At 61.5% G+C, this 22,468-nt stretch overlaps 1 protein-coding gene across 2 annotated transcripts; it reads right to left on the bottom strand.

The window, feature by feature from the left end:
• Nucleotides 1-1,781: 1,781 nt before the first annotated feature.
• On the bottom strand, nt 1,782-22,468 carry ACSBG2 (acyl-CoA synthetase bubblegum family member 2). 2 transcript variants are annotated; one of them, XM_068164976.1, is made up of 15 exons: nt 22,435-22,468; nt 18,204-18,336; nt 14,414-14,478; nt 13,331-13,572; nt 12,555-12,643; nt 12,086-12,206; nt 11,232-11,312; nt 9,564-9,713; nt 8,642-8,818; nt 7,791-7,972; nt 6,846-7,079; nt 6,103-6,320; nt 5,228-5,367; nt 4,231-4,477; nt 1,782-3,595 (listed from the first exon to the last, which is right to left on the bottom strand). In XM_068164976.1, exons 2-15 carry the CDS (start codon nt 18,305-18,307, stop codon nt 3,474-3,476), a joined length of 2,172 nt encoding a protein of 723 aa, XP_068021077.1. In that variant the 5' UTR covers nt 18,308-18,336; nt 22,435-22,468; the 3' UTR covers nt 1,782-3,473. The 2 variants fall into 2 exon arrangements, with proteins under 2 accessions (XP_068021077.1, XP_068021078.1); XM_068164977.1 differs by lacking the exon at nt 22,435-22,468 and adding an exon at nt 18,676-18,757.

Here is a 22,468-nt window from a genome sequence, read left to right as displayed (position 1 = left end):
GAAGGAAAAAAGAAAAAAAAAGAAAAAAGAAGAAAAAAAAAAAGAAAAAAAAAGGAATAAAAAAAAAAAAAGAAGAAAAAAAAAAGGAGAAAAAAAAAAAGGAAAAAAGAAGAAGAAAAAAAAAAGAAGAAAAAAAATGAGAAAAAAAAATGAAATAAAGTTGGAAAAGTGAAAACCAAACCCAACAAAACACTGAAGGTGAAGTGGTGGTTTGGGCTGGTGGGGGTGCTGCTGTGCTGCTGCTGCTGCCTCCCCCAAGGAGCTGCTTCTGGCTCTGGCTAAGAGGGAAAAACAAAAAGGGAGGGAAAAGGAAATTGGGTTTGGGTTCCTCGCCCCCCCCCCCCCCCCGAGGGGTTGTGCAGTCTGGAGAGAGGAAGGCTCTGAGGTGACCTCATTGTGGCCTTCCAGGATCTGAAGGGGGCTCCAGGAAGGCTGGGGAGGGACTGCTCAGGATCTCAGGGAGTGATAGGACTAGGGGGAATGGAATGGAGCTGGAGGTGGGGAGATTCAGGCTGGAGGGGAAGAGGAAGTTCTTCCCCATGAGAGTGGTGAAGCCCTGGAATGGGTTGTCCAGGGAGGGGGTTGGGGCCCCAGCCCAGGCTGGATGAGGCTCTGGGCAGCATGATCTAGTGTGATCTAGTGTGAGGTGTCCCTGCCCATGATGATCCTTGTGGTCCCTTCCAACCTGACTGATTCTGTGATCTCCTGGTCATTGGGGCAGGATGAGGAGCAATGGCTTTGGGAGGGGAGAGGGCAGATTGAGACTGGAGAGGAGGAAGAAATCCTTGAGAGTGAGGGTGGGGAGAGCCTGGCACAGGCTGCCCAGGGAGGCTGTGGAGAGCCTGGCACAGGCTGCCCAGGGAGGCTGTGGCTGCCTCCTCCCTGGAGATGTTTAAGCCCAGGCTGGATGAGGTTCTGGGCAGCATGATCTAGTGTGGGGTGTCCCTGCCCAGGGCAGGGGGTTTGGAGCTAGATGATTCTTGGAGTCCCAACCCTGACTGATTTTATGAATTGCTTCACTTTTTCCACTTCACAGGCAAAGAAAACTTGTGGGGAGAGGTAGCTGGTGGGAGACAAAGCCAAATCCCTTCCTCTGCTGCTTACCTTCAAGGTAAAGGGGATGGGAATCCAGCTGTGCTGCTGAGGGGCTTTGGTTCCACTGAGGAAGGGAAGTGCTGCACTTCTGTAGTGCCTGCTAGAGCCTGGAGGCAGTGGGGAGTGGGAGCTGCTGTAGCTGAGGTGTAGCTGGACAGAGCCAGGAGCAGGGAAGGGCCAGGAGGATGAGCAGGGGGCTGGAGCACCTCTCCTGTGGGGGCAGAGTTGGGGCTGTTCAGCCTGGAGGAGAGAAGGCTCCAGGGAGACCTCAGAGCTGCCTTCCAGGAGCTGAAAGGGCTCCAGGAGAGCTGGGGAGGGACTCTGGACAAGGGCTGGGAGTGCCAGGATGAGGAACAAGGGCTTGGAGCTGGGAGAGGGGAAGCAGACTGAAGAGGAAGAATTTTTTTTCCAGTGAGGGAAGGGAGAGCCTGGCACAGGCTGCCCAGGGAGGCTGTGGCTGCCTCCTCCCTGGAGGTTTCCAGGCCTGGAGCAGCCTGGGCAGGTGGGAGGTGTCCCTGCCCCTGGCAGGGTGGTTGGAACTGGATGATCTTGAAGCTCCCTTCCACCCCAACCCCTTCCATGGATCAGTGGTGCTGAAGGAGCTGCCTGTGCCAAGAGAACTGAACCTTCCTGCTCCCCCTGGAGCCTGCCCTCAGCTCCAAGGTACTCAGCAGGAGTCACTGAAGTGTTGGGACACAAACTGCAGAGTTTTTATTCAGCATTCTCCTGGGCCCTGGAACCCTCCCAGCTGCACCCAGCTCAGAACACAACCCTGGGCAGCAGCCCAGCAGCAGGGAAGCTTTGTCCTCCCTTCAGCCAGGTGCTGAGGCCACTCCTGCAAGGGGAATTTCACTCAGCCCTGAGCAGAGAGAAGGTTTTTAGCTGCCCAGGTCCAGGTGCTGCTGCTGCCCACTCACAGCAAGGTTCCACCAGCAGGCAGTGGTGGAGGGACAGAGCTGCTCTGAGCTGCAGCCACCTCCAGCTTCTTGCAATGTTGATCCCTCTGCCCCCACCACCAGCTCCTGGTCCTCTGCCTCTGAGAACCATTACTCAGACCCCAGGGGTGCAGCTGTTCCATGGGAGGAAATGGCCTCGAATTGCCCCAGGGGAGGTTGAGGTTGGACATCAGAAGAAACTTCTTCACTGCAAGGGTCCTCAGACACTGGCAGAGGCTGCCCAGGGAGGTGGCTGAAGCCCCAGCCCTGGAGGTGCTTCAGAGCTGTGGTGCTGAGGGCCATGGTTCAGCCCCAGCCTTGGGAGAGTTAGAGAATGGTTGGGCTGGAGGCTGCTGAAGGTCTTCTCCAAACCAAGGGCTTCTCCTTTTTCAGCCCCATGGGTCCTGCTTTGCTTTCAACCTGGCTTGGTTCAAAGTACTTCATTAGGTGTTGGGATGAAGGAATCCTCCTTGCAGAACCATTTAGAAGAGACCTTCAAGAGCCCCCAGCCAGCCCTGGGAGCTGATTCCCCCCCAGCCCTGCAGGAGGCTGTGCCCTGTGTCCAACATTCAGTGCAAAGCAGCTTCACATCTGCTGGAGTGGTTGCTCACTGACCCTCAGAAGCAGCAGCCCCTGAGCTCCTGGGCTCCTACCACACCTCCTCTCTACCAGCACAGCCACAGAGCTTCAAGCAGCCTCAATCCTCCCAGCTCTGGAGCTCCAGGACACTCCACAGCCACCATGGCTGTGGGTGGTGCAGACCACAGCCAAACACAACAGTCCCTGTGTGGAAAAGCCTTCCCAGGAGACAGGCCAGGTAGATGCTGGGTGAAGCTCTCCAGTTATGGAACAACAAAAACAGAGCTAAACAAACCAGACCCCAAAATATTGCACAAAGCCAGCAAGGAAGAGGCTGCCCATGGCCCAGGAGCCAGGCTGGGCAGGCACTCAGGAGCTCTCATCCTGGAGACAGTCTGGGGGGAGGTTAAAGAGCTCTGAAGTCAGCAGCATGCAGCTGAACATGCACTTGGGGGAGGGATGGGGAGGGAAGGGTTGAAGACCACCACTGGAACAAGACCTCTGTCCTCCTCCCTCAGCAGGGAGGGGCAGCTGCTGCTTGCTTTGCCCTTCAGCTGGGGAGGAGAAAGCTTTGGTTGAGAACAGAAGAGGTAAAGATGGTATAAAAACAACAACCAACCAACCCCAGCCCTGACAGACCAAAGGCCATGGAGTGGAGCCCCCCAGGAGCCTCTCAGAGCACAGCCACAGGAAGCACAGGGCACAAGCAGTCAGCAGGCTGCGGGACCAGGGCCACGCCACGGCCAGCTGGGTGCCTGGGGAAGGGCTGCTGCTGCTGCCCAAGCCTCCATTTATTTCAGGAGAAGTCAGAAGGTTTCCTTTCTCCTTCCTGTGAGGAGCCCTGGTGGCAGCAGGGCCTTGTGCTCAGTGCTGCTGCTGGAGGGGGCTCTCCGTGCCCGTGGGGGTCTCCAGCTCGGCGTAGAACTGAGCGATTTGGTCTCTGTACTTCTGTGCCACCACTGACCTCTTCAGCTTCATGGTGGGGCCTGGGGAGGTAAAGAAGGGGGGGGGGGTAGAATCACAGAATGCCAGCTTGGCAGGGACCTCAAGGATTGGTCTCTTCTCCCAGGCACCCAGCACCAGAACAAGAGGACACAGTCTCAAGCTGTGCCAGGGGAGGTTTAAGCTGGAGGTGAGGAGAAAGTTCTTCCCAGAAAGAGGAATTGGCCACTGGGATGTGCTGCCCAGGGAGGTGGTGGAGTCCCCATCCCTGGAGGTGTTCAGGAGGGGACTGGATGTGGCACTTGGAGCCATGGTTGAGTTGTCAGGAGGTGCTGGGTGACAGCTTGGACTTGATGACCTCTGAGGTCTCTTCCAACCTTATTGATTCTATGATCTGCTCCAACCTTTTGAGGTCACAGAGTTTCAAACCCTTGTCCCTCATCCTGCCCCCACAGCCCCTTCTGCACAGCCCCTCCCCAGCCTGCCTGGAGGTCCCCTGCAGATACTGAAATGCAGCTCTAAGGCCTCCCTGGAGCCTTCTCCAGGCCAAAGAGCCCCAGCTCCCCCAGCCTGTCCCCAGAGCTGGACACAGTGCTGCAGGTGGGGTCTCCCCAGGGCAGAGCAGAGGCTTTGAGGGCTGCCAAGGGAGCCCCCAGTCCCCTCCCTGCCCCCCACTCACCAAGCTCTCCACCAACAAGAGAAAAGTCCTTCTCCAGCAGGATCCACTTCTGGACTTTCTGGGCATTGGAGACAGCTCTCTCATTGACAGCTGCAATCCCCTTCTGGATGGCTCCATAGATGGCTTTGTCCTTGCTGCTGAGGATCTCAGAGACCTTGGTGGCCTTGCTGCCCAGCTTCTGGCAGTACTCAATGGCCTCTGGGGTGAGGTCATCCCCTGGCTCCCCAGTCTCTCTGTCCACAGTGCACTGCAAGGCAAACCCCCAGAGGTCACTTCAGCTGCTGAGGACTTCACAGCAAGGAGCCTCACAGCCAGGGGAAGCCACCCCAGCTCCCCCCACCCCCCAGCTCCCCCCACCCCAGCTCCTCCCCACCCCAGCTCCCCCTGTCCAAGGGATCAGCCACTGCAGTGTTCATCCTTTTGATGCCAGCCACCACACCACACCAGAGCTTCCTGCAGGGGAACTCCTTCAGATCTCTCCTTACTCAATACCAAGGAGCAAGCTGGCTCCAGAGCTCATCTCCCAGACCTCTGCTTTGCTACCCCAAGATGATCTCTGCTTTTGCTGCCCCTCCCTGGGCAACCTGTGCCAGTCTCTCCCTACCCTCACTGGAAGGAATTTCTCCCTCCTCTCCAGCCTCCACACCTCCAAGCCCTTGTCCCTCACCCTGGCACTCCCAGCCCTTGCCCAGAGTCCCTCCCCAGCTCTCCTGGAGCCCCTTCAGCTCCTGGAAGGCAGCTCTGAGGTCTCCCTGGAGCCTTCTCTCCTCCAGGCTGAACAGCCCCAACTCTGCCCCCACAGGAGAGGTGCTCCAGCCCCCTGCTCATCCTCCTGGCCCTTCCCTGCTCCTTGCTCTGTCCAGCTACACCTCAGCTACAGCAGCTCCTACTCCCCACTGCCTCCAGGCTCTAGCAGGCACTACAGAAGTGCAGCACTTCCCTTCCTCAGTGGAACCAAAGCCCCTCAGCACCACAGCTGGATTCCCATCCCCTTTACCTTCAAGGTTAGCAGCATAGAAAGGAACTTGGCTTTGTCTCCCACCAGCATGGCATTGCTGATGATGGGCACAGCATCCTTCACAGCTTCCTCAATGGGAACAGGAGGAACATTCTCACCCCCAGCAGTGATGATCAGCTCTGGAAGGGTGGGGAAAGGCAGATCCTGGTTAACATTCGAGAGCTTTACCCTCAGCTCCTTCACAGCCTGAAAGGAGTTCAGAGCTCCTTTGGGTCTGCCAGGTCAAGTGGTAAGGCTGTGCCCCAGCACCTGTGGGGCAGGCACCAAAGGTTGGGGCTGCTCAGCCTGGAGAAGGTTTGGATGGTCCCCAAAGGTCCCAGCCAGCCCCTCCCAATGCTGGGACTGGGTGATTGTGCCATCCCCCAGCCTGCTGCAGGGCAGAGGAGAGCCTGCCCCTCCCAGAGATGTCCTCCAGCAGCTCTCTGCTGCCCTTTGAGCTGGCTGAAGCCTGGCACTAAGCTGGATTTGGCTGGGCTTGGTCAGAGGTGTCCCAAGCAGGAGGTTGCTGCAAGCCCTTCTCACAGCAGTGCTGAGCTGCTGCTGTCCCTCAGAGGGGAACCAGCAGAGCTGGCTGAGGCTGGAGGGACCTGGCAGGACAGCCTGGGCAGGTCCAGCACCACCAAACAAAGCATTAGCAGCTGCTTCTGAAAGCAGCTTGCAGAGGCTCCCTCCCTCCCTCCCTCTGCAAGCAGAGGTTTCAGAGGTCAGGTCCCAGCACCAGCCCTGCCCCAGGACCCTCTGCAGCCACACTCAGGAGCAGCATTTAAACACTCTTCTGAAGGGGCTGGGGGCTTCATGTCCTGGTGCTGTGCAAGCCCAGGGCAACCAACCCAGGAGACTGAAGAAGTGAATACCTTTAATCCTGCCTGTGATGTAGAGGAATCCATCCTTGTCATGCCTGCCAATGTCTCCTGAGTGCAGCCAGCCATCTTCATCTATTGCCTCCTTGGTCTTCTCCTCCATGTTGAGGTAGCCCATGAAGATGTGCCTCCCTGAGAAGCAGATCTCCCCATTGCCATCTCGGTCTGGTTTGTCAATCAGGGTCCTGCAGCCTGCCACCTCCTTCCCACAGCTTCCAAGAGAGCAGAGAGACAACCCCCAGGGCATCAGGACCCCAGCTCCCACCAGGCTGAGGAGCAGCTGAGGTTAGAGCAGAGCCCCTCAGGCTGCAGGGGCTGAAGGAAGCCAGGCAGCTCTGCACACAGCAGCTCCAGCAAGCAAGGGCAAAGCTCGTGGAAAGGGAGCTCCAGAAGCAGCTGTGGCTGCAGAGAGCAATGCTCACACATCTGCTGTCTTCCACCCATTGCTCTCCATCACCTCAGCTTGGAATTGGAAGCTGGGGGTGCCCCTGGCAGCAAGGGTTGGCTGCTGGAGCTGTTTGCTGCACAGCCCCAGGCCAAGGACACAGAATTCAGAGCGGTTTGGGTTGGAAGGAGCCTCAAAGGTCCTCCAGTCCCAACCCCCCAGCAGAGCTCCTCAGCTGCAAGATGCTGCCAGAGGAACTGCTGCTTCCTGGCAGCAAAGACTCTGGGGCTGAGCAGCCTCAGGTGAGATGGAGATGGCAGAGGGAGGAGAAACCTCCCAGCAAGGCCTTTACCTGGTGAGCCTGAAGGCGTGCGGCAGGGAGATGGTGTGAGGCCCAGAGCTCTCACTCATGCCATAGAGCTCCAGGACAGGGATGTCCAGGCTGAGGAAGAACTCCAGGGTCTCCCTGGTGATGGGGGCAGCCCCTGTGTAGCACTTGGTGCACCTGTCCAGCCCCAGGGCTCTCCGCACCCTCCTGTACACCAAGTGCTTGGCCAGGCGGAAGTTCAGCGGCACCTCCGGAGAGCTGCGGGGACAGAGGCCTCGGTCACACACTCAGCTCCCTCCCCCTCCTCAGCTTCATCCTGCCTTAGGCTGCTCAGCAAATCAAGGCATTATCTGGGCTGCCTGGGTGCAGGAATCCCCAGCCCTGGAGGGGCTGGAAGGCCACAGAGGTGTGGTGCTGAGGGACGTGGCTCAGCAGCAGCCTGGGGAGGGCGAGAGCATGGCTGCACTGCAGGAGCTCTTCCAGCCTGGTTAATCCTGTGCTCTGAGCTAGGAGGGGGCTTGTGACAAGGGCTGGGAGGGCCAGGATCAGGGGCAATGGCTTTGAGCTTGAGCAGGGCAGATTGAGACTGGAGGTGAGGGAGAAATTCTTGAGGGTGAGGGTGGGGAGACCCCAGCACAGGCTGCCCAGGGGGGCTGTGGATGCCTCCTCCCTGGAGGTGCTCAAGGCCAGGCTGGATGAGGCCTTGAGCCATCTGCTCTAAAGGGAGGGGGGTTGGATCTGGAGGATCTTTAAGGTCCCTTCTAACCCATTCTATGAATCTTAAAGGTCTTCCCCAGCCCAGAGGCTTCTGTGCTTCTATTTCCACCCCCAGCCCCTGCTGCTCACCCTCTGGTTCAACCCCCCCCAGCTTTCACTGTCCACCAATCTGCCCTGTGACACAGGATGCAATCCCTGAGCTGGCAGTGAAGCTCTCCTGCCCTTCCTGGCACCCCTCAGGCTCACACCTACCCATTCATCCACTTGAGGTTTGTCTGCAGCCCAACCCCCTTGGCCCACGTCGCCACCTTCCTCCGCAGCGTCGAGGACTTGGCTCCTATGGACTTCATTTTCTCCTCTATCTTCTCCCAGACCCGAGGAACTGCCAGGAAAGCAGTTGGCCTCACTTCCTTCAGGGTGTCCACCAAGCTGCCCTGAGGGAAGGAGAAGAACAATGCAGCTTTCAGAAGTGCTTCACTGTAGGCTGCAGGTCAGCACTGCTCACAGACCCAGGGATCAGTTGTGAGGAGCTGCCAAGCCAGCGCCGCTGGCTGCCAACAGAGCAGCACTGGGCAAGGCCAGCTCCCCCCACAAGGGCAAGGAACCTCTGGGGCACCACAGTGAGCAAGGCAACAGTGCTTCTGAGAAGGCAGCAAAAGGTTGATGCCTTCAGGGCCAAGGCTGGCACAGCACCAGCAGCAGAATTGTTCTCAGGACACAGATTTAGCAGTGCTGGTGGTGGTGACATTGTGCAACGGGGGCAGAGCAAACAAGGCCATTGCTCAAGCAGGCTGCTGGGGCAGGGATCTGGTGGCCAGGTGAGACACCAAGAAGCTGTGAAGTGCTTGGCCAGCTCACTGGAGCTTGCAACAGGGAGACAAAAGGCAAAGCTCAGGCCAGAGCCAACAGAGCCTTACAGAGGAGCAGTTGGGGACTGCACAAACAGAGTTATCACAGCTCCCAGACCCAGGAGGTTGATCAAGCCAGGCCTGAGAGGCTGGGGGCCAAGCCAAGGCCAAGCCAGGCCCAAGAGGCTGGGCTCAAGGCAGCCTTTGAAGCAGGCCAGGCTGGGGTGGGTGCAGGACCTCCACCTCCTGTTTTACCTTCAGTGCATCTGGCTGAGCGAAGAAGACTTGAGCCCCAAAGGCCATGGCTGACCAAATGTCTGACATCTGTGCAGCAATGTGGCTGAGGGGCAGGTAGCTGATCACCACCTCCTGCTTCTCCTTGGCATCTGTCAGCATGAGGAAGCGTCCTGCAGCTGCTGCTGTCCACGTCAGCTGCAAGAGGAACCCACAGCAGCGCTCAGCCACAGCCCCTCCAGCAGCAGGGCTCAGGGCACAGCTCCCACAGCAGGACTACAGCACCCTGAGGTCTTCAGGCACAGACTTGGTTTGGCTTGGAAGAGGCCTTGAAGATCATTGAGTCCAACCCTTCCCCCAGCACTGCCAGGGCACCACTAAACCATGGCCCTCAGCACCAGGGCTTTGAACCCCTGCAGGGCTGAAGACTCCACCACTGCCCTGGGCAGCCTGGGCCAGGCCTTGAGGTCCCTTTGGGAGAAAAACTGCTCCTCATGTCCAGCCTGAAAGCTCTGGGGAGAGCTCAGAGCAGCCTCTCAGTACCTGAAGGGGGCTAGAGGAGAGCTGGGGAGTGGCAGGATGAGGAACAATGGCTGTGAGCTGGGAGAGGGCAGAGGGAGAGGAGGAAGGAATTCTTTGCAGTGAGGGTGGGGAGAGCCTGGCACAGGCTGCCCAGGGAGGCTGTGGGTGCCATCAAGGCCAGGCTGGATGAGGCCTTGAGCAGCCTGGGCTGGTGGAGGTGTCCCTGCCCATGGCAGGGGGTAGGCACTGGCTGATCTTGAAGGTCCCTTCCACCCCACTCCGTGACTTGATCCTAAACCATCCCTGCCCCAACTTGAGGCCACTTCCCCTGGAGGAAACCCACACTCTTCAGCTGCTCTGTGCCCTGCCTCAGCAGCCAGCTGAGGCCAGAGGGAGGCCAGCAGTGGGAGCAGGGACTCACATTGTCGTGGCTGAGCATCACCCCCTTGGGCTGCCCTGTGGTGCCCGAGGTGTAGATGAGAGTGCAGCACTGGTTGGGCTTCTGCGCCGCGATGACCTCCTGCAGCTCGGCGTCGGCCACGTCCCTGCCCAGCTCCAGCAGCTCCTCCCACTGCGCACAGGAGAGGAGCTCAGGCACCCTGGGGACCATCCCCCACCTGGGAAACCAAACCCCCTGCTACAGGCCGAGAGAGGGAAGCTGCCTCCCACCCCCGGCGGCACCCAGAGGGGGTTGGACATTTGCAGGCTCAGCCTCAGAGCCTCTGCGGCTGCCGTGGGGAGCAGCAGGAAGGGAGCTGGAGCCAAGCCTGGGGAAGGTTCCTGGCCCTGCTGCAAGCCTGGGAGGCCACTGGGCTTGGCAAGGTGGATTAACTGGGGCCTGAGGCTGCCTGGCAGAGGGCAGCCTGCTGCCACCCTCCAGTGCTGCCAGCCCCCTCCCCTGCTGCCCCCCAGCCCTCCCCTGCCGCCCTCCCCTGCTGCCCCCCAGCCCTCCCCTGTTCCCTTCCCTGCTGCTCTCCCTGCTGCCCCCAGCCCTCCCCTGCTCCCTCCCCTGCTGCCCCCCAGCCCTCCCCCAGCCCTCCCCTGCTGCTCTCCCTGCTGCCCCCAGCCCTCCCCTGCTGCCCTCCCCTGCTGCCCCCAGCCCTCCCCTGCTGCCCTCCCCTGCTGCCCTCCCCTGCTGCCCTCCCCTGCTGCCCCCAGCCCTCCCCTGCTGCCTGCCCTCCTGCCCCCAGCCCTCCCCTGCTGCCCCCAGCCCTCCCCTGCTGCTCTCCCTGCTGCCCCCAGCCCTCCCCTGCTGCTCTCCCTGCTGCCCCCAGCCCTCCCCTGCTGCCCTCCCCTGCTGCCCCCAGCCCTCCCCTGCTGCCCTCCCCTGCTGCCCCCAGCCCTCCCCTGCTGCCTGCCCTCCTGCCCCCAGCCCTCCCCTGCTGCCCCCAGCCCTCCCCTGCTGCCCTCCCTGCTGCCCCCAGCCCTCCCCTGCTGCCCTCCCCTGCTGCCCCCAGCCCTCCCCTGCTGCCCCCAGCCCTCCCCTGCTGCCCTCCCTGCTGCCCCCAGCCCTCCCCTGCTGCCCTCCCTGCTGCCCCCAGCCCTCCCCTGCTGCCCTCCCCTGCTGCCCCCAGCCCTCCCCTGCTGCCCCCAGCCCTCCCCTGCTGCCCTCCCTGCTGCCCCCAGCCCTCCCCTGCTGCCCTCCCCTGCTGCCCCCCAGCCCTCCCCTCCCCTCCTGCCCCCAGCCCTCCCCTGCTGCCCTCCCTGCTGCCCCCAGCCCTCCCCTGCTGCCCTCCCCTGCTGCCCCCCAGCCCTCCCCTCCCCTGCTGCCCCCCAGCCCTCCCCTGCTGCCCTCCCTGCTGCCCCCAGCCCTCCGCTGCTGCCCTCCCCTGCTGCCCCCAGCCCTCCCCTGCTGCCCCCAGCCCTCCCCTGCTGCCCTCCCCTGCTGCCCCCAGCCCTCCCCTGCTGCCCCCAGCCCTCCCCTGCTGCCCCCAGCCCTCCCCTGCAGCAGGGATCAGCAACTGCTGCTGCAGTGAGGCAAGCAGGGCCTCAGGGAAGCCAAGGTGCTGAGAGCCCTGGGGCAGGGGAGGGTCACTTGCAAGCCAGGAGCTGAACACAGGGCAGGCCACAGAGGTGCCCAAGGACTTACAGAGTAGAGGTTGGGCCTCTTCTCTTTCAGCTCCTCCCCATACTGCACAATGGCTTTCAGGTGAGGCAGCTTGTGCTGAATCTGGGTGACAAATGGAGCTGTGTGAGGAGCAGCCAGCTCTGCTTGGTCCTCTGCAGCCCACGGGCCCCAGCAGCTGACATCTGCTGCTGCTTGCCACGGGAATCACAAACACTCAGGGTGGAGAAGCCCCTCAGGATCACCAGGGCCAGCCCAGGACCCTTCCCTACAAGGCTCAGCCCTAAAGCACAGCCCCAGCCACCTTTATGGTGACTCCACCACCTCCCTGGCAGCACATTCCCATCCCTCACCACTCCTGCTGGGGAAGATATTTCCCTCATGTCCAGCCTAAGCCTCCCCAGTGGCAGCCTGAGGCCATTCCCTCCTGTTCTGCCACTAAGTACCTGGGAGAAGAGAGCAGCAGCAGCCCCTCCACAGCCCCCTGTCGGGTCCCAGCTGCCTCCCTGGACCCTGGGGTGCTGCAGCCAGCCATGGGGGTGCTCAGCTCTCCCTCTTGCCTTTGGGGCTCTGCTGAGCTGTGGAACCACCACTGAGCCTCTGCTGAGGCTGAGCACCACTGACTCCTCAGCACATGGAGCAGGCTCCACCAGAGCAGCATAAAATGCTTTGGGTTGGAAGGAGCCTTAGAGCTCAGCCAGCTCCAACCCCTGCCACGGGCAGGGACACCTCCCACTGAACCCAGGCCTCATCCAGCCTGGCCTTGAAGACCTCTTTGTTCACCTTGAGGACCTCAGCACTGCCCTGAGGGCTTCCCCCTCCCCCAGCTGGCAGGGGGGAGGGGGCTGGACCCCCCAGCCCCCAGGCAGGGTATTTACTTCCAAGATCTTCTGCAGCTGTTTGTGGTTTTCCACCACCAGAATGTTGGCACTGCAGTTCTCTGCTACGTAGTGGCAGGCCTCAGGAGAGTTCGTGGTGTAGATCCCCACAGCAAATCCTCTGCAAGAGAGACAAACCCAGCCCAAAACAACAGCAAGAGCCAGGATCAGAGCCTGAGCAAAGCCCCCGGGGACCCCCAGCCGCTGCAGCTGCTCGGGGAGGAGAAGCCTGGGGAGGAACAGAGTGACAGAAGGCTCTGGGTTGGAGAGGGAGCCTCCAAGGGCATCGTGCCCAACCCCCCTGCAGGCAGCAGGGTCACCACCACCTGGACCAGGCTGCCCCAGGGGCTGAGCCCTGGGCTGTGCGGTTTGGGTCGGGGGTTTGTTGGCAGTTCTGCCCCAAAGAGCTCCTGCCACGAGCTGCATGCTGCAGCAAGATGCCCAGCAAGAGGCAGCAGCCCTCTCTTACCCTGCCAGGATCGCTGCAATGTCAGCAATGAACCACTCTGCAGAGTTGAAGCCCAGGATGCAGACGCCGTGGAAGCGCTCCAGCCCCAGCTGCCAAGGAGAGAGGGCACAGCAAGCTTGGCTCCCAGCCTCAGGGCAGCACACAGGGGGCTGGGGGGAAGGCACCTCCAAGCTCAGCCAGTTCCAACCCCCTGCCATGCACAGGGACACCTCCCACCAGCCCAGGCTGCTCAAGGCCTCATCCAGGGAGGGGACAGCCACAGCCCCCCTGTGCCAGAGCCTCCCCAGCCTCACTCTCCAGGGTCTCTTCCTCCTCTCCAGGCTGAGTCTCCTCTCCTGGAGCTCTGAACTCCTCTGAAGTTAACTCTCAAAGAGTTCTTCAGAGAGCTCTGCTGCAGGCAAAGGTTCATCCTGCAGGGTATGGCTATGCCTCCCCACAGCTACTGCAGAGCCAGTTCAGCTTCCCAGCAGACACTGCCCAGCCCCAGCAGGAGGAAGGAGCAAAGGGGCAGCTCAGCTCTGCCCTGGGACCCTGCCTCAAAACTGCAGCCCAGGAAGTCAGCAGCAGCCTGCAGCAGGCTGCCCAGAGAGGCTGTGGGACTTCCAAGGCCCACCTGGATGTGTTCCTGGGTGCCCTGCCCTGGCAGGGGGGATTGGACTTGGTCTCCAGAGCCCTCCCACAGCCTGAGCCACTCGGCTGCAGCCACTGCCTTGTGCACTCTGATCACTGAGCATGGAAGCAACTGGGACCAGGAGAAGAACTCAGCCAGAGCTCACCTTCAGAAAGCTTTTTGCTGCCTTCCAGCACTCCTCATAGTACCTCCTGTAGGTGAGCTTTACCCACTGGCCTCCCTTTTTGGATGCAAGGGCCCAGCAGTCCCCATACTTTGCAGCAGCCTCCTGGAAGAGCTGATGGACAGTCCTTGGTGCCTCACTGCCTATGCCCTGCTCCTCCAGCCTCAGCCTGACTTCTCCATCTCGTTGTGTTGTCCACAGGCTGGGGGCAGGTGCTGAGGAGGCTGGGGGGGAAGCAGAGAAGTGCTGAGGAGCTGGAGCTGGCTTGCTGCCATCCCCCAGCTATACATACCAGCATCACACCTCAGAGCAAGCCTTGGGCTGCCTCCTCCCACCTCCCTTCTCTGACCCTTTTATTCCTGGCAGCTTTGCCAAGCAGCTCCTGTTTGGAGCAGGACTAAGAGATGCAACCTCTCCAGCACACCCCAGAGGCTGTCAAACAGCTTCCCATTCACCCCAGGAGCCCAGCATGGGGAGGGATGGCTGGAAGGGACCTCTGGAGATCATCCAAGTCCAACCCCCTCAGCTCCAAACCATTCCCCCTTGGCCTGGCTCCAGACCCCCTCAGGAGAAGTCTCTCTGCAGCCTCCCTGCAGGATCCCTCCAGGTACTGGAAGGCAGCTCTGAGGTCCCCCTGGAGTCTTCTCTTCTCCAGGCTGAACACCCCCCAGCTCCCCCAGCTCCTCCTCTTAGCCCCTGGATCCTCCTTGTGGCCTCCTCTGCCCCTCAGCCACTTCTGCACCAACCTCTAAGCTGCTTTGCTGCCTTCAGCCTCCTGCACTGGAGCCAGCCTCCTGCCACCACCACATCCCCTGAGCTGTGTTGGTGTGTGAGGGAGGTCTGAGAGCAGCCTGGCACCACCTGGGCCACAGGCATGGGCCAGTGGCAGCACCCAGCCTGCTCCTTGGAGCACCTCCATGCTTTGAAGCCAGAGCCCAGACCCTCCTGGGGAGGCCATGCTGCAGGCTGAGTCTCTGCTTCCCTTGCTGTGGTTTGCTCAGCTCCTCTCTCACTTCAGGACTCAGTTCAGGTGCAGCACAGTGACTCCAAGTTCTGGGCACTTACCTTTGCAAGCAGCTGTGGCCATCTGCAGCCCCTCTGCCTTGCTGTCCTCATCTGCTCCAGCAGCTCTGCAAGACAGCAGCAATCAGCCCTGGGCTGGGGGCTGGAGAGCACCCTGGGCTTGCCCCATCAGGGCTGGCCCCCCTGGGACCTCAAGGTGGCTCCTGGCCTCCTGCAGGGCAATTTATTCCTTTGCCCATCCTCCAAGGCCACAGCAGTGGAGCTGCTGCCCCTGGCAGCCTGCACAGCCTGGGCCTGGGCTGCTTTCAGGCCCCTGCAGAGGGTCAGGGAAGCCTTTTGCTTGGCAGAGACCTTGCAGATCATCCACTCCAAGCATCAGCTCAGCACTGCCAGGGCCCCACTGAACCATGGCCCTCAGCACCACAGCTCTGAAACCCCTCCAGGGATGGAGACTCCACCACTGCCCTGGGCAGCCTTTTGGGGGAAGAAATTGTTCCTCATGGCCAACCTAAACCTCCCCTGGGGCAAACATGAAGCCACTTCCTCTCATCCTGTCCCTGGGGAGCAGAGCCCAACCCCCTCCTGGCTGCAGCCTCCTCTCAGGGAGCTGCAGAGAGCACTGAGGTCTCCCTCAGCATCTCCTCCCCAGCCCTGCTCTCCAGACCCCTCCTCAGCTTTCTTGCCCTCCTCTGGACCTGCTCCAGCCTCTCAGTGTCCTCCTCAGAGTGAGGGACCCAAAACTGAGCCCAGTGCTCAAGCTGTGGCCTCCCCAGAGCCCAGGAGCTACCATTTCAGAGGGATCCATAAAAACCACCCAGGAAACAACAGCTGAGGCCCAGAGCCCTGCTGCAGGTGCCTGAAGCCTTGCAGGGGGAGCAGGAGGGGGGCAGGAAGGGACACTTGGATCTGGGGCTTATCTCCTGCCTCCAGTACTACTGAAGGGGGAGGGGGCAGGCCCACAGCTCAGCCCCCTGTGGGCACATCCCCAGTGGGGTCCTGCAGAACATCCTGCAGGAGGCCAGGCCAGCTGGGGAGCAGGAAGCTGATCTCACAGGAAGCCTTTCCCTTGGAGGCTCCTGAGCACAACAGGCTCCCCCCAAGTGCTTGTGAGGAGCTGGAGCCAAGGACAGCATCTGCTCCAGCCATGCTCCTCCCCAGCAGCCTGCCCTGCCCTGCCAGCTGCAGCTGCCCTCTCCAGCCCTCTGTGGGGTGGTGGAAGCTGCCCACAGCTGCAGAACAGAGCTCTGCCTCCCTCCCTCTCCTCACAGCCCTAGGTGATGAGGATGAGGATCAGCCAAGCCACACAGCCCACTCCAGACCAGGGCTTGGGAGCCAGACCCTGGGAGATTGGGCACCCAAGCCCCTGTGCCCTGCTCCCCAGGCAGGAGATGTTTGCTCCCTTGCTCTGGGCAAGGCCTCCCCATGGACCACTGGCCCAGGCTTTAGTCAGCCCAAGACTGTAGGGCAGGGAACCAAAGCTTCCACCTTGCCTTCTCCAGCAGCCCCCTGGAGCCCCCTGCTGCAGGCCACCCCTGGGGCTTTGCTCTTCAGGCCAGTGCCAGGTGCTGACCCTTCCCCAGGACCCTGTCTGGGGGCAGCTCTGTCCCTGGCACCACCCCCTGGTGCTTCTAGAAGGGCTGCAGGGCTCTGACATCACAACAGCCCCAACCCTCTGCAGGGGCAGCTCTGGGGCAAGCTTCAGCCCCAGGATCTCTGCCTGGCATGACCAGAGCACAGGCAGGAGCTGCCAGGGGGCCCAGGGAAAGCCCCCAGCCTAAAGCAGGCAGGGTCCACCCACCCCCAGGCTCCTATTTTCTGCCAGAGAGGAGCCAAGGCAGCAGCAGGCAGCCTGGGCAGGGGCAGGGGCTGCCTTCTGGCTGATGCTCTCAGTCCCCAGGGACACTCAGCTCCTGCTTCCTTGGGCAGCTGAAGGTTTAAGGCACAGAGAGGATCTGCTGTGACCACTCCCATGCACTGTGCAGCAGCAGAGATGAGTCAAGGCTCCTTTATTTCCCCCCCCTGTCCCAATCAAGGGCTCACAAGATGTTCCCCACCACAGATTTCCTCCTGAGGATGGAGAACATTTCCCAGCACAGCCCAGTCCTCAGCCCTGCACTGTTTCTCCACCAGCTTTGCATGAGCAGAGCAGGCCCAGGGCCCAGGAAGAGCAGCAGAAATTCCCCAGCAATTCCCCTTCCCCTGACCTGAATCATCTCTTCCTTCCTCTTGTGACACAGAGCTCAAATGCAGCCTGCACAACAAATGAGGGAAGGAGCTCAGTGCCAGGGCTGGGGGGGACAGAGAGCCTGGAGAGTGATCTGCTCCCCAGCAAGAGGCTGCTTGGACTAACAGAGAGCATCCCAGGGGGGCTGTGAAGCTCAGCAGAGCTGGCACACACAGTGTCCCCTCTGCAGATGTGGCTCTGTCCACAGCAGTGCTGAGCAGAGGCTGAGCAGCAGCCCTGGAGCAGAGGCTGAGCAGCAGCCCTGGAGCAGAGGCTGAGCCCCAGCCCTGGAGCAGAGGCTGAGCCCCAGCCCTGGAGCAGAGGCTGAGCCCAGCCTGGAGCAGAGGCTGAGCCCAGCCTGGAGCAGAGGCTGAGCCCCAGCGCTGGAGCAGAGGCTGAGCCCAGCCTGGAGCTAAAGGAGCTGTGGGGGGCAAGAGGCTGGGGCCAGACTCTGCTCAGTGGTGCCCAGGGACAGCACAAGGGGCACAAAGTGGACCCCAGGAGGCTCCACCTGAACAGCAGGAGAAAATTCTTTGGTCTGAGGCTGCTGGAGGCCTGGGGCAGGCTGCCCAGAGAGGTTGTGGAGTCTCCTGGTGTGGATGGAGAGCTTCCAACCCCCCCCGGGCACTGTGCTGCTGGGCAAGCTGCTGTGGGAGCCCTGCTGGAGCAGGGGGTTGGAGTGGAGGAGCTCCAGAGGTCCCTTCCCACCCCTCCATGCTGGGATGCTGTGATTCAGCCCCAGATGTAGGCAGCCACAAGGAGGTGATCCAAAGCCTGCAGTGGCTGCAGGCTCTCTGCCACTGTCACCATGCTCAGCTCTCACTCTCATCCTCTCCCCTCCATCCCTCACAGCTGGGGGGGGGAAGGGCCTCTCCATTTCAGTAGGATGCTCCACAGCTCCAGCCTGGCTTGCTGGACATCCCCAGCTCCACAGCACTCCTGCACCACTGGCTCTGGGTGCACCAAGAGCTGTGGCTGCAAACTCAACTCCTCCAGAGCCCAACAGAGGGGGAGGGAAGACACAGGAGGACATCATCTGCCCTGAAGCCCCTGGCTGGCTGCAGGGGAACTGCCCAGGGGCCAGCCTGAGGGAGTGTTTTAGCAGTGGGGGTGTCCTGGGTGACCTCCAAATCCCCCTTCTGATTCCCCACCCCCGTGCTGGGCTGCTGTGGCTCAGGTTTGTTGCCTCACCAGGCAGAGCAGTGTTGCTCATCAGAGCCACTGGGACCCTCCCAGGCTGCACTGAGGATGTGTTGGGTGGGGGTGGAGGTACCTAGCACCCAGGGGAGCTGCCCAGGGGCCAGCCTGAGGGGCAGCCCCTGCCAGGAGCCGGTGGGAGGGATGGTGGCATGGGCAGGATGAAGCCCTCAGGCCGATGGAGGGCAGCTGCACAGAGGTGGTGTCCCTGCTGCCTGCAGGGGGGGTTGGGACTGGATGAACTCCAGGGGTCCCTTCCCACCCGACCCACTCCACGAATCTACCTTTGAAGCTTCACCCAAGCCCCAAAGCATCAGCAGTAACCAGGGCAACACCAACCACATCCTGTGCTCGGGGGGCAGAGGAAACAGACACCACAGAGGGGAAAAGAGAACCTTGAAGGAGACAAACCTGGCTGGAGATCCAAGCAGCACATCCTCCAGTGACACCTCCCCGAGCTTCCCGGGAGCAGCTGGATGGAAGTAAGCCGAGGGGAGCGGTTCCACCAGCGCCATGCCTGCCCCCACCTCGCCCAGCCTCGTCCCTGGCAGCAGAGGAGGTGCAGAGGCAAAGCCAGCCAGGCACAGAGGGGGGAAAACACAAAGAGAGAGAAGGAAATCAACCTGGAGCTGCTGAGGGAGCTCTGAGTGAGGCTGCCCCACAGCAGCACCACCCCCAGCCCGCTCCGGCTGCGGGGTGCTAAGGGGGGAGCAGGATTCGTGCCCCAAAAGCTCAGCAGCTGCAGCAATCCACAGCCACAAAACCCAACCCCGGCTCAGGAAGAGCTCCACAAACCCAGACAAGCATCACCTCGCCTCCTTTTTATCCCTCCCCCTCCCAGCTCAGCTCCCAAGCCACCTTCTCCCCCTGCCCCAAAACCCACCGGGTGCGGGCTGCGGGTCCCGCTTCAGCCCTCAGCCCCCCGCCGGCTGCGGCGGCTCGGCACGGGCGGCTCGGCACGGGCGGCTCGGCACCGGGCGGCTCGGCACCGGGCGGCTCGGCACCGGGCGGCTCGGCCCCGGCGGCTCGGCACGGGCGGCTCGGCACCGGGCGGCTCGGCACCGGCGGCTCGGCACCGGCGGCTCGGCACCGGGCGGCTCGGCACCGGGCGGCTCGGCCCCGGCGGCTCGGCACCGGTCTCTACAGCCCTTTTACGTTTAAACTAGCGCCCCGGAGGCAGCTCGGAAGCGCTCTTATGTCATGTGCTGCTGCCTCGCAATTGGAAGCAGCTCCTCACCCCACACGCCTGCCTCTTAAGGCAGCCCTGGCCCCATCCCTGCCTCTGACACGTCACAGCTTAGCGGGGGGGACAGACACACAGCCATGGGTACACCCCCCCCCCCCCCACACACACACACAGAGTCCTGCTGGGGTCTGGGGGCTCCCAGACCTCATCCTGAAGGGATTTTGCCGCCCAGGTGCTCTCCCAAGGGGATTTTATTCAAGGGTCCCTTCCACCCAAAGCCTTTGGGGGGCTCAGCTCGGTTTGGGGCAGGCTGAGCTTTAATTGCTCCAGAGGGTTTCTGGCTGATGGGAGCTTGGCTCTCATCCTTTCAGGAGGTGGATTTTGGGGGCTGGGCTCTTCCCCCCCCCGCACCTGCATCACACAGACGTCATTTGAAGCCGGCAGCGTGAGAAGCCTGCCTGACGCCAGAGAGCAGCTAAAGAAAGCTAAAAGCAACCTTTCCATCCTGTGACTCCAACCCTGCTGTCATCTGAGGGGTGGGAGGGAAAAGCCACAACCAGCCCCAGCTCACAGCAGCAGCTCAGGAGAGCATCCCCACCCCCTGCCCCCCACCTGCCCTGACTCACCCACACCTCACTGCTCCCCCAGGCTCTGCCACGGGGCTGCAGCTCCCAGCACAGCAAAGAGTTAACCCAGGAGCAGCAGCTGAGAGAGGAAGGGATGGCTCCAGAAATGCCCAGCTCGGGAGGAGCCGGCAGGCCACAGGGGCTGGTCCTGGGGTTGGGTTTTTAAGCAGCCAGCTGAGGAAACACAGAGAGGTTCTCCTCCCACCCTGCTCTGGTGAGCTCCCAGCCGCAGTGCTGCATCCAGTCCTGGGCTCCCCCAGCTCAGGAGAGACAGAACTGCTGCAGGGAGTCCAGCAGAGGGTCACCAGGATGCTGAGGGGCCTGGAGCAGCTCTGGGAGCAGCAAAGGCTGAGAGCCCTGGGGCTGAGAGCCTGGAGCAGAGCAGCCCCAGAGGGCAACGGAGCAATGCTCAGCAAGAGCTGAAGGAGCTGCGAGGGGCAAGAGGCTGGGGCCAGGCTCTGCTCAGTGGTGCCCAGGGACAGGACAAAAGAGCAAGGGGCACAGACTGGCAGCCAGGAGGTTTCATCTGAACAGGAGGAGAAAATTCATTGCTGTGAGGCTGCTGGAGGCCTGCAGCAGGCTGCCCAGAGAGGTTGTGGAGTCTCCTACTCTGCAGAGCTTCCAAACCCCCCCTGGGTACTGTGCTGCTGGGCAGGCTGCTGTGGGAGCCCTGCTGGAGCAGGGGGGTTGAGTGGAGGAGCTCCAGAGCTCCCTTCCCATCCCCAGCATGCTGGGGTTCCATGAAAGGGACATCATCTCTCCAGAGCAGCACAGTGCTGGGAGCAGCCACCCAGACCTGTGAAACCTGAGTTTGGTTCCCTCCCCAGCCTGGGGACACTCAAACCCACGTCTAGAAGAACACAGAGGTCACCAGACTGCCTGGTGCCTGCTGGGGGTGTCACCATCACCTCTCTTGCTCAAGGACAGTCCAAGGCACTAGGTGAGGAGGATCTCACTGCAGCAGCCTGAGCCCCTTGTGCAATCCTGCACCCCCAATCCTCCCCAGAGCCCCAGCAAGGAGCTGGAGGCTGCTCTGAGCCCCTGCTTTTCCCTCTGCACTAATCAGAGCATTCCTCCTGCCACCTGCTCTTCCCTGCAGCAAGGAGGTTTGGAGACAAAGGCTGGAGGTAGCCTCATGACAGCTCTGAGAGAGATGGGGACAGATTTTGTAGCACACTCAGAGCCAGGCTTAACCTCCTGATAGATCCCCGGGGGGGTGAACAGGATCACAAATGATCCTCTCCTGCCCTGCCCTATCTCTAGAGGAGACAAAGAGACTGTGGAGCACCAAGGGAGCTTCAGGAACACAAAGAACACACCCAAAGGAAAGGCTGCAGAGAGGAACCTCCCTTTAATTAAGGCTGTGGAACAACTGAAGTCATTTAAATACGAAGTGCCTGCTGCTGCGAGGGAGAGTCATGTCCTGGGAGAACTGGAAGGTGGTGGAACAAAGACTGAAAGAGCTGCAGAGCTTCACCAACAAAACAAAGGCCAAGACTGAGGAGGTGCAGGCTGGTGACAGCCAGCAGGATGTGGGCAGGCTTGAGGGACACAGAGCTCCAAAAGCCTCAGCTCAAACCAGACCATTGTGTGCTCAGCAGCCACCTGGGCATCCCATGGACCTGAGATCTTCAGTGGACAGCGTTGCAGGTGGACCTTGGTCTCCACCAGAGTCAGAGCTGAAGTTTGGCTGAGCAGAGCTGACCACAGGGCATCATCCAGAGCAAGGGCTTGCCCTGCTCCAAGAGCTGGGAGGCACCAAGGCACTGTGAGCTGAGGGCATCAGCACCACACAGCTCCCTCCTCAGCCTCACAACTCATTCTGAACGTCATGCAAGTTGCCTCAGCAGACGTGGGGCTGGTTCAGGTGAATCCTCAGCACAGTGACTCACAAGGAGCCTCCGAGTTCCTCTTTGCAGCTCTGCTTTCACCACACATCCCCTGTCTGCCCGCGGGCGGAAATCCCCTCCTGCAGGGCACCAAAGCCTGGGGGGGATGGGGGGTGGTGTCCAGAGACACAGCACCCATGTCCCTGCCAGCTCCCACCACCCAAGACTTCATCTCCCCTTGATGCCCACCCGTCAGTGCCAGAGCATCCCCGGTGGCTCAGGTCACTTCACATCATTCCACCATGCAGGGCAGGGCTGGTGACAGCCACCCACGGGCAAGGGCTGAGCCTCCTTCTGGCATCATTCGCCAGCCTCAGCCCACGGTGGACGGGTCAGCCCCAAACCGACTGTGAGTTATTCAACCAGAAAGCCGAAGTGCTTCGGCTCTGCTGCCCAGCCCAGCCCACCCGTGAAAGGGTGGGCAGGAGAAGCTGGCTCAGCAGCTGCGACAAGTAGCGGTGTAAAAGCCTGAAAACCCCCGCAGCACACGGGCTCAAGTTCAGCATCCAGCCCAGGGAAACACTGCCGCCCACCCGGGACACCGGGAGGGACGCTGGACACGGAGCCGCCCACCCGGGACACCGGGAGGGACGCTGGCTTGGACACGGAGCCGCCCACCCGGGACACCGGGAGCGACGCTGGCTTGGACACGGAGCCGCCCACCCGGGACACCGGGAGGGACGCTGGCTTGGACACGGAGCCGCCCACCCGGGACACCGGAGCCGCCCACCCGAAGGGCTGCGGGATGGACAGGGCCAGGCTGCGGTGCACAACCTGCTGTAAGCCGCTGGCATCCCCCCAGCCCCAGCCCGGTCACGACTCCCGCGGGCAGCGGCGGTTTTCCCGCGCCGCCGGAGCGGACCGCGACACCCCCCGCCTCCCGCCACGCGCCGCCAGCACAGAAGGGCGGGACGGCGCGCGGGCCGCGCATGCGCCGTTACCTCAGGAAGCAGCAGGCGCGCGACGACCCCCAGG

The sequence above is a fragment of the Melanerpes formicivorus genome, unplaced genomic scaffold, assembly GCF_026170545.1.
Source record: "Melanerpes formicivorus ecotype bairdi unplaced genomic scaffold, bMelFor1.0.p_v2 SCAF_83, whole genome shotgun sequence".
In the NCBI taxonomy this organism is placed as follows: domain Eukaryota; kingdom Metazoa; phylum Chordata; class Aves; order Piciformes; family Picidae; genus Melanerpes; species Melanerpes formicivorus.
The sequence above is the reverse complement of the archived record's forward strand: the minus strand, read 5'-3'. Positions and strand labels throughout refer to the sequence as shown.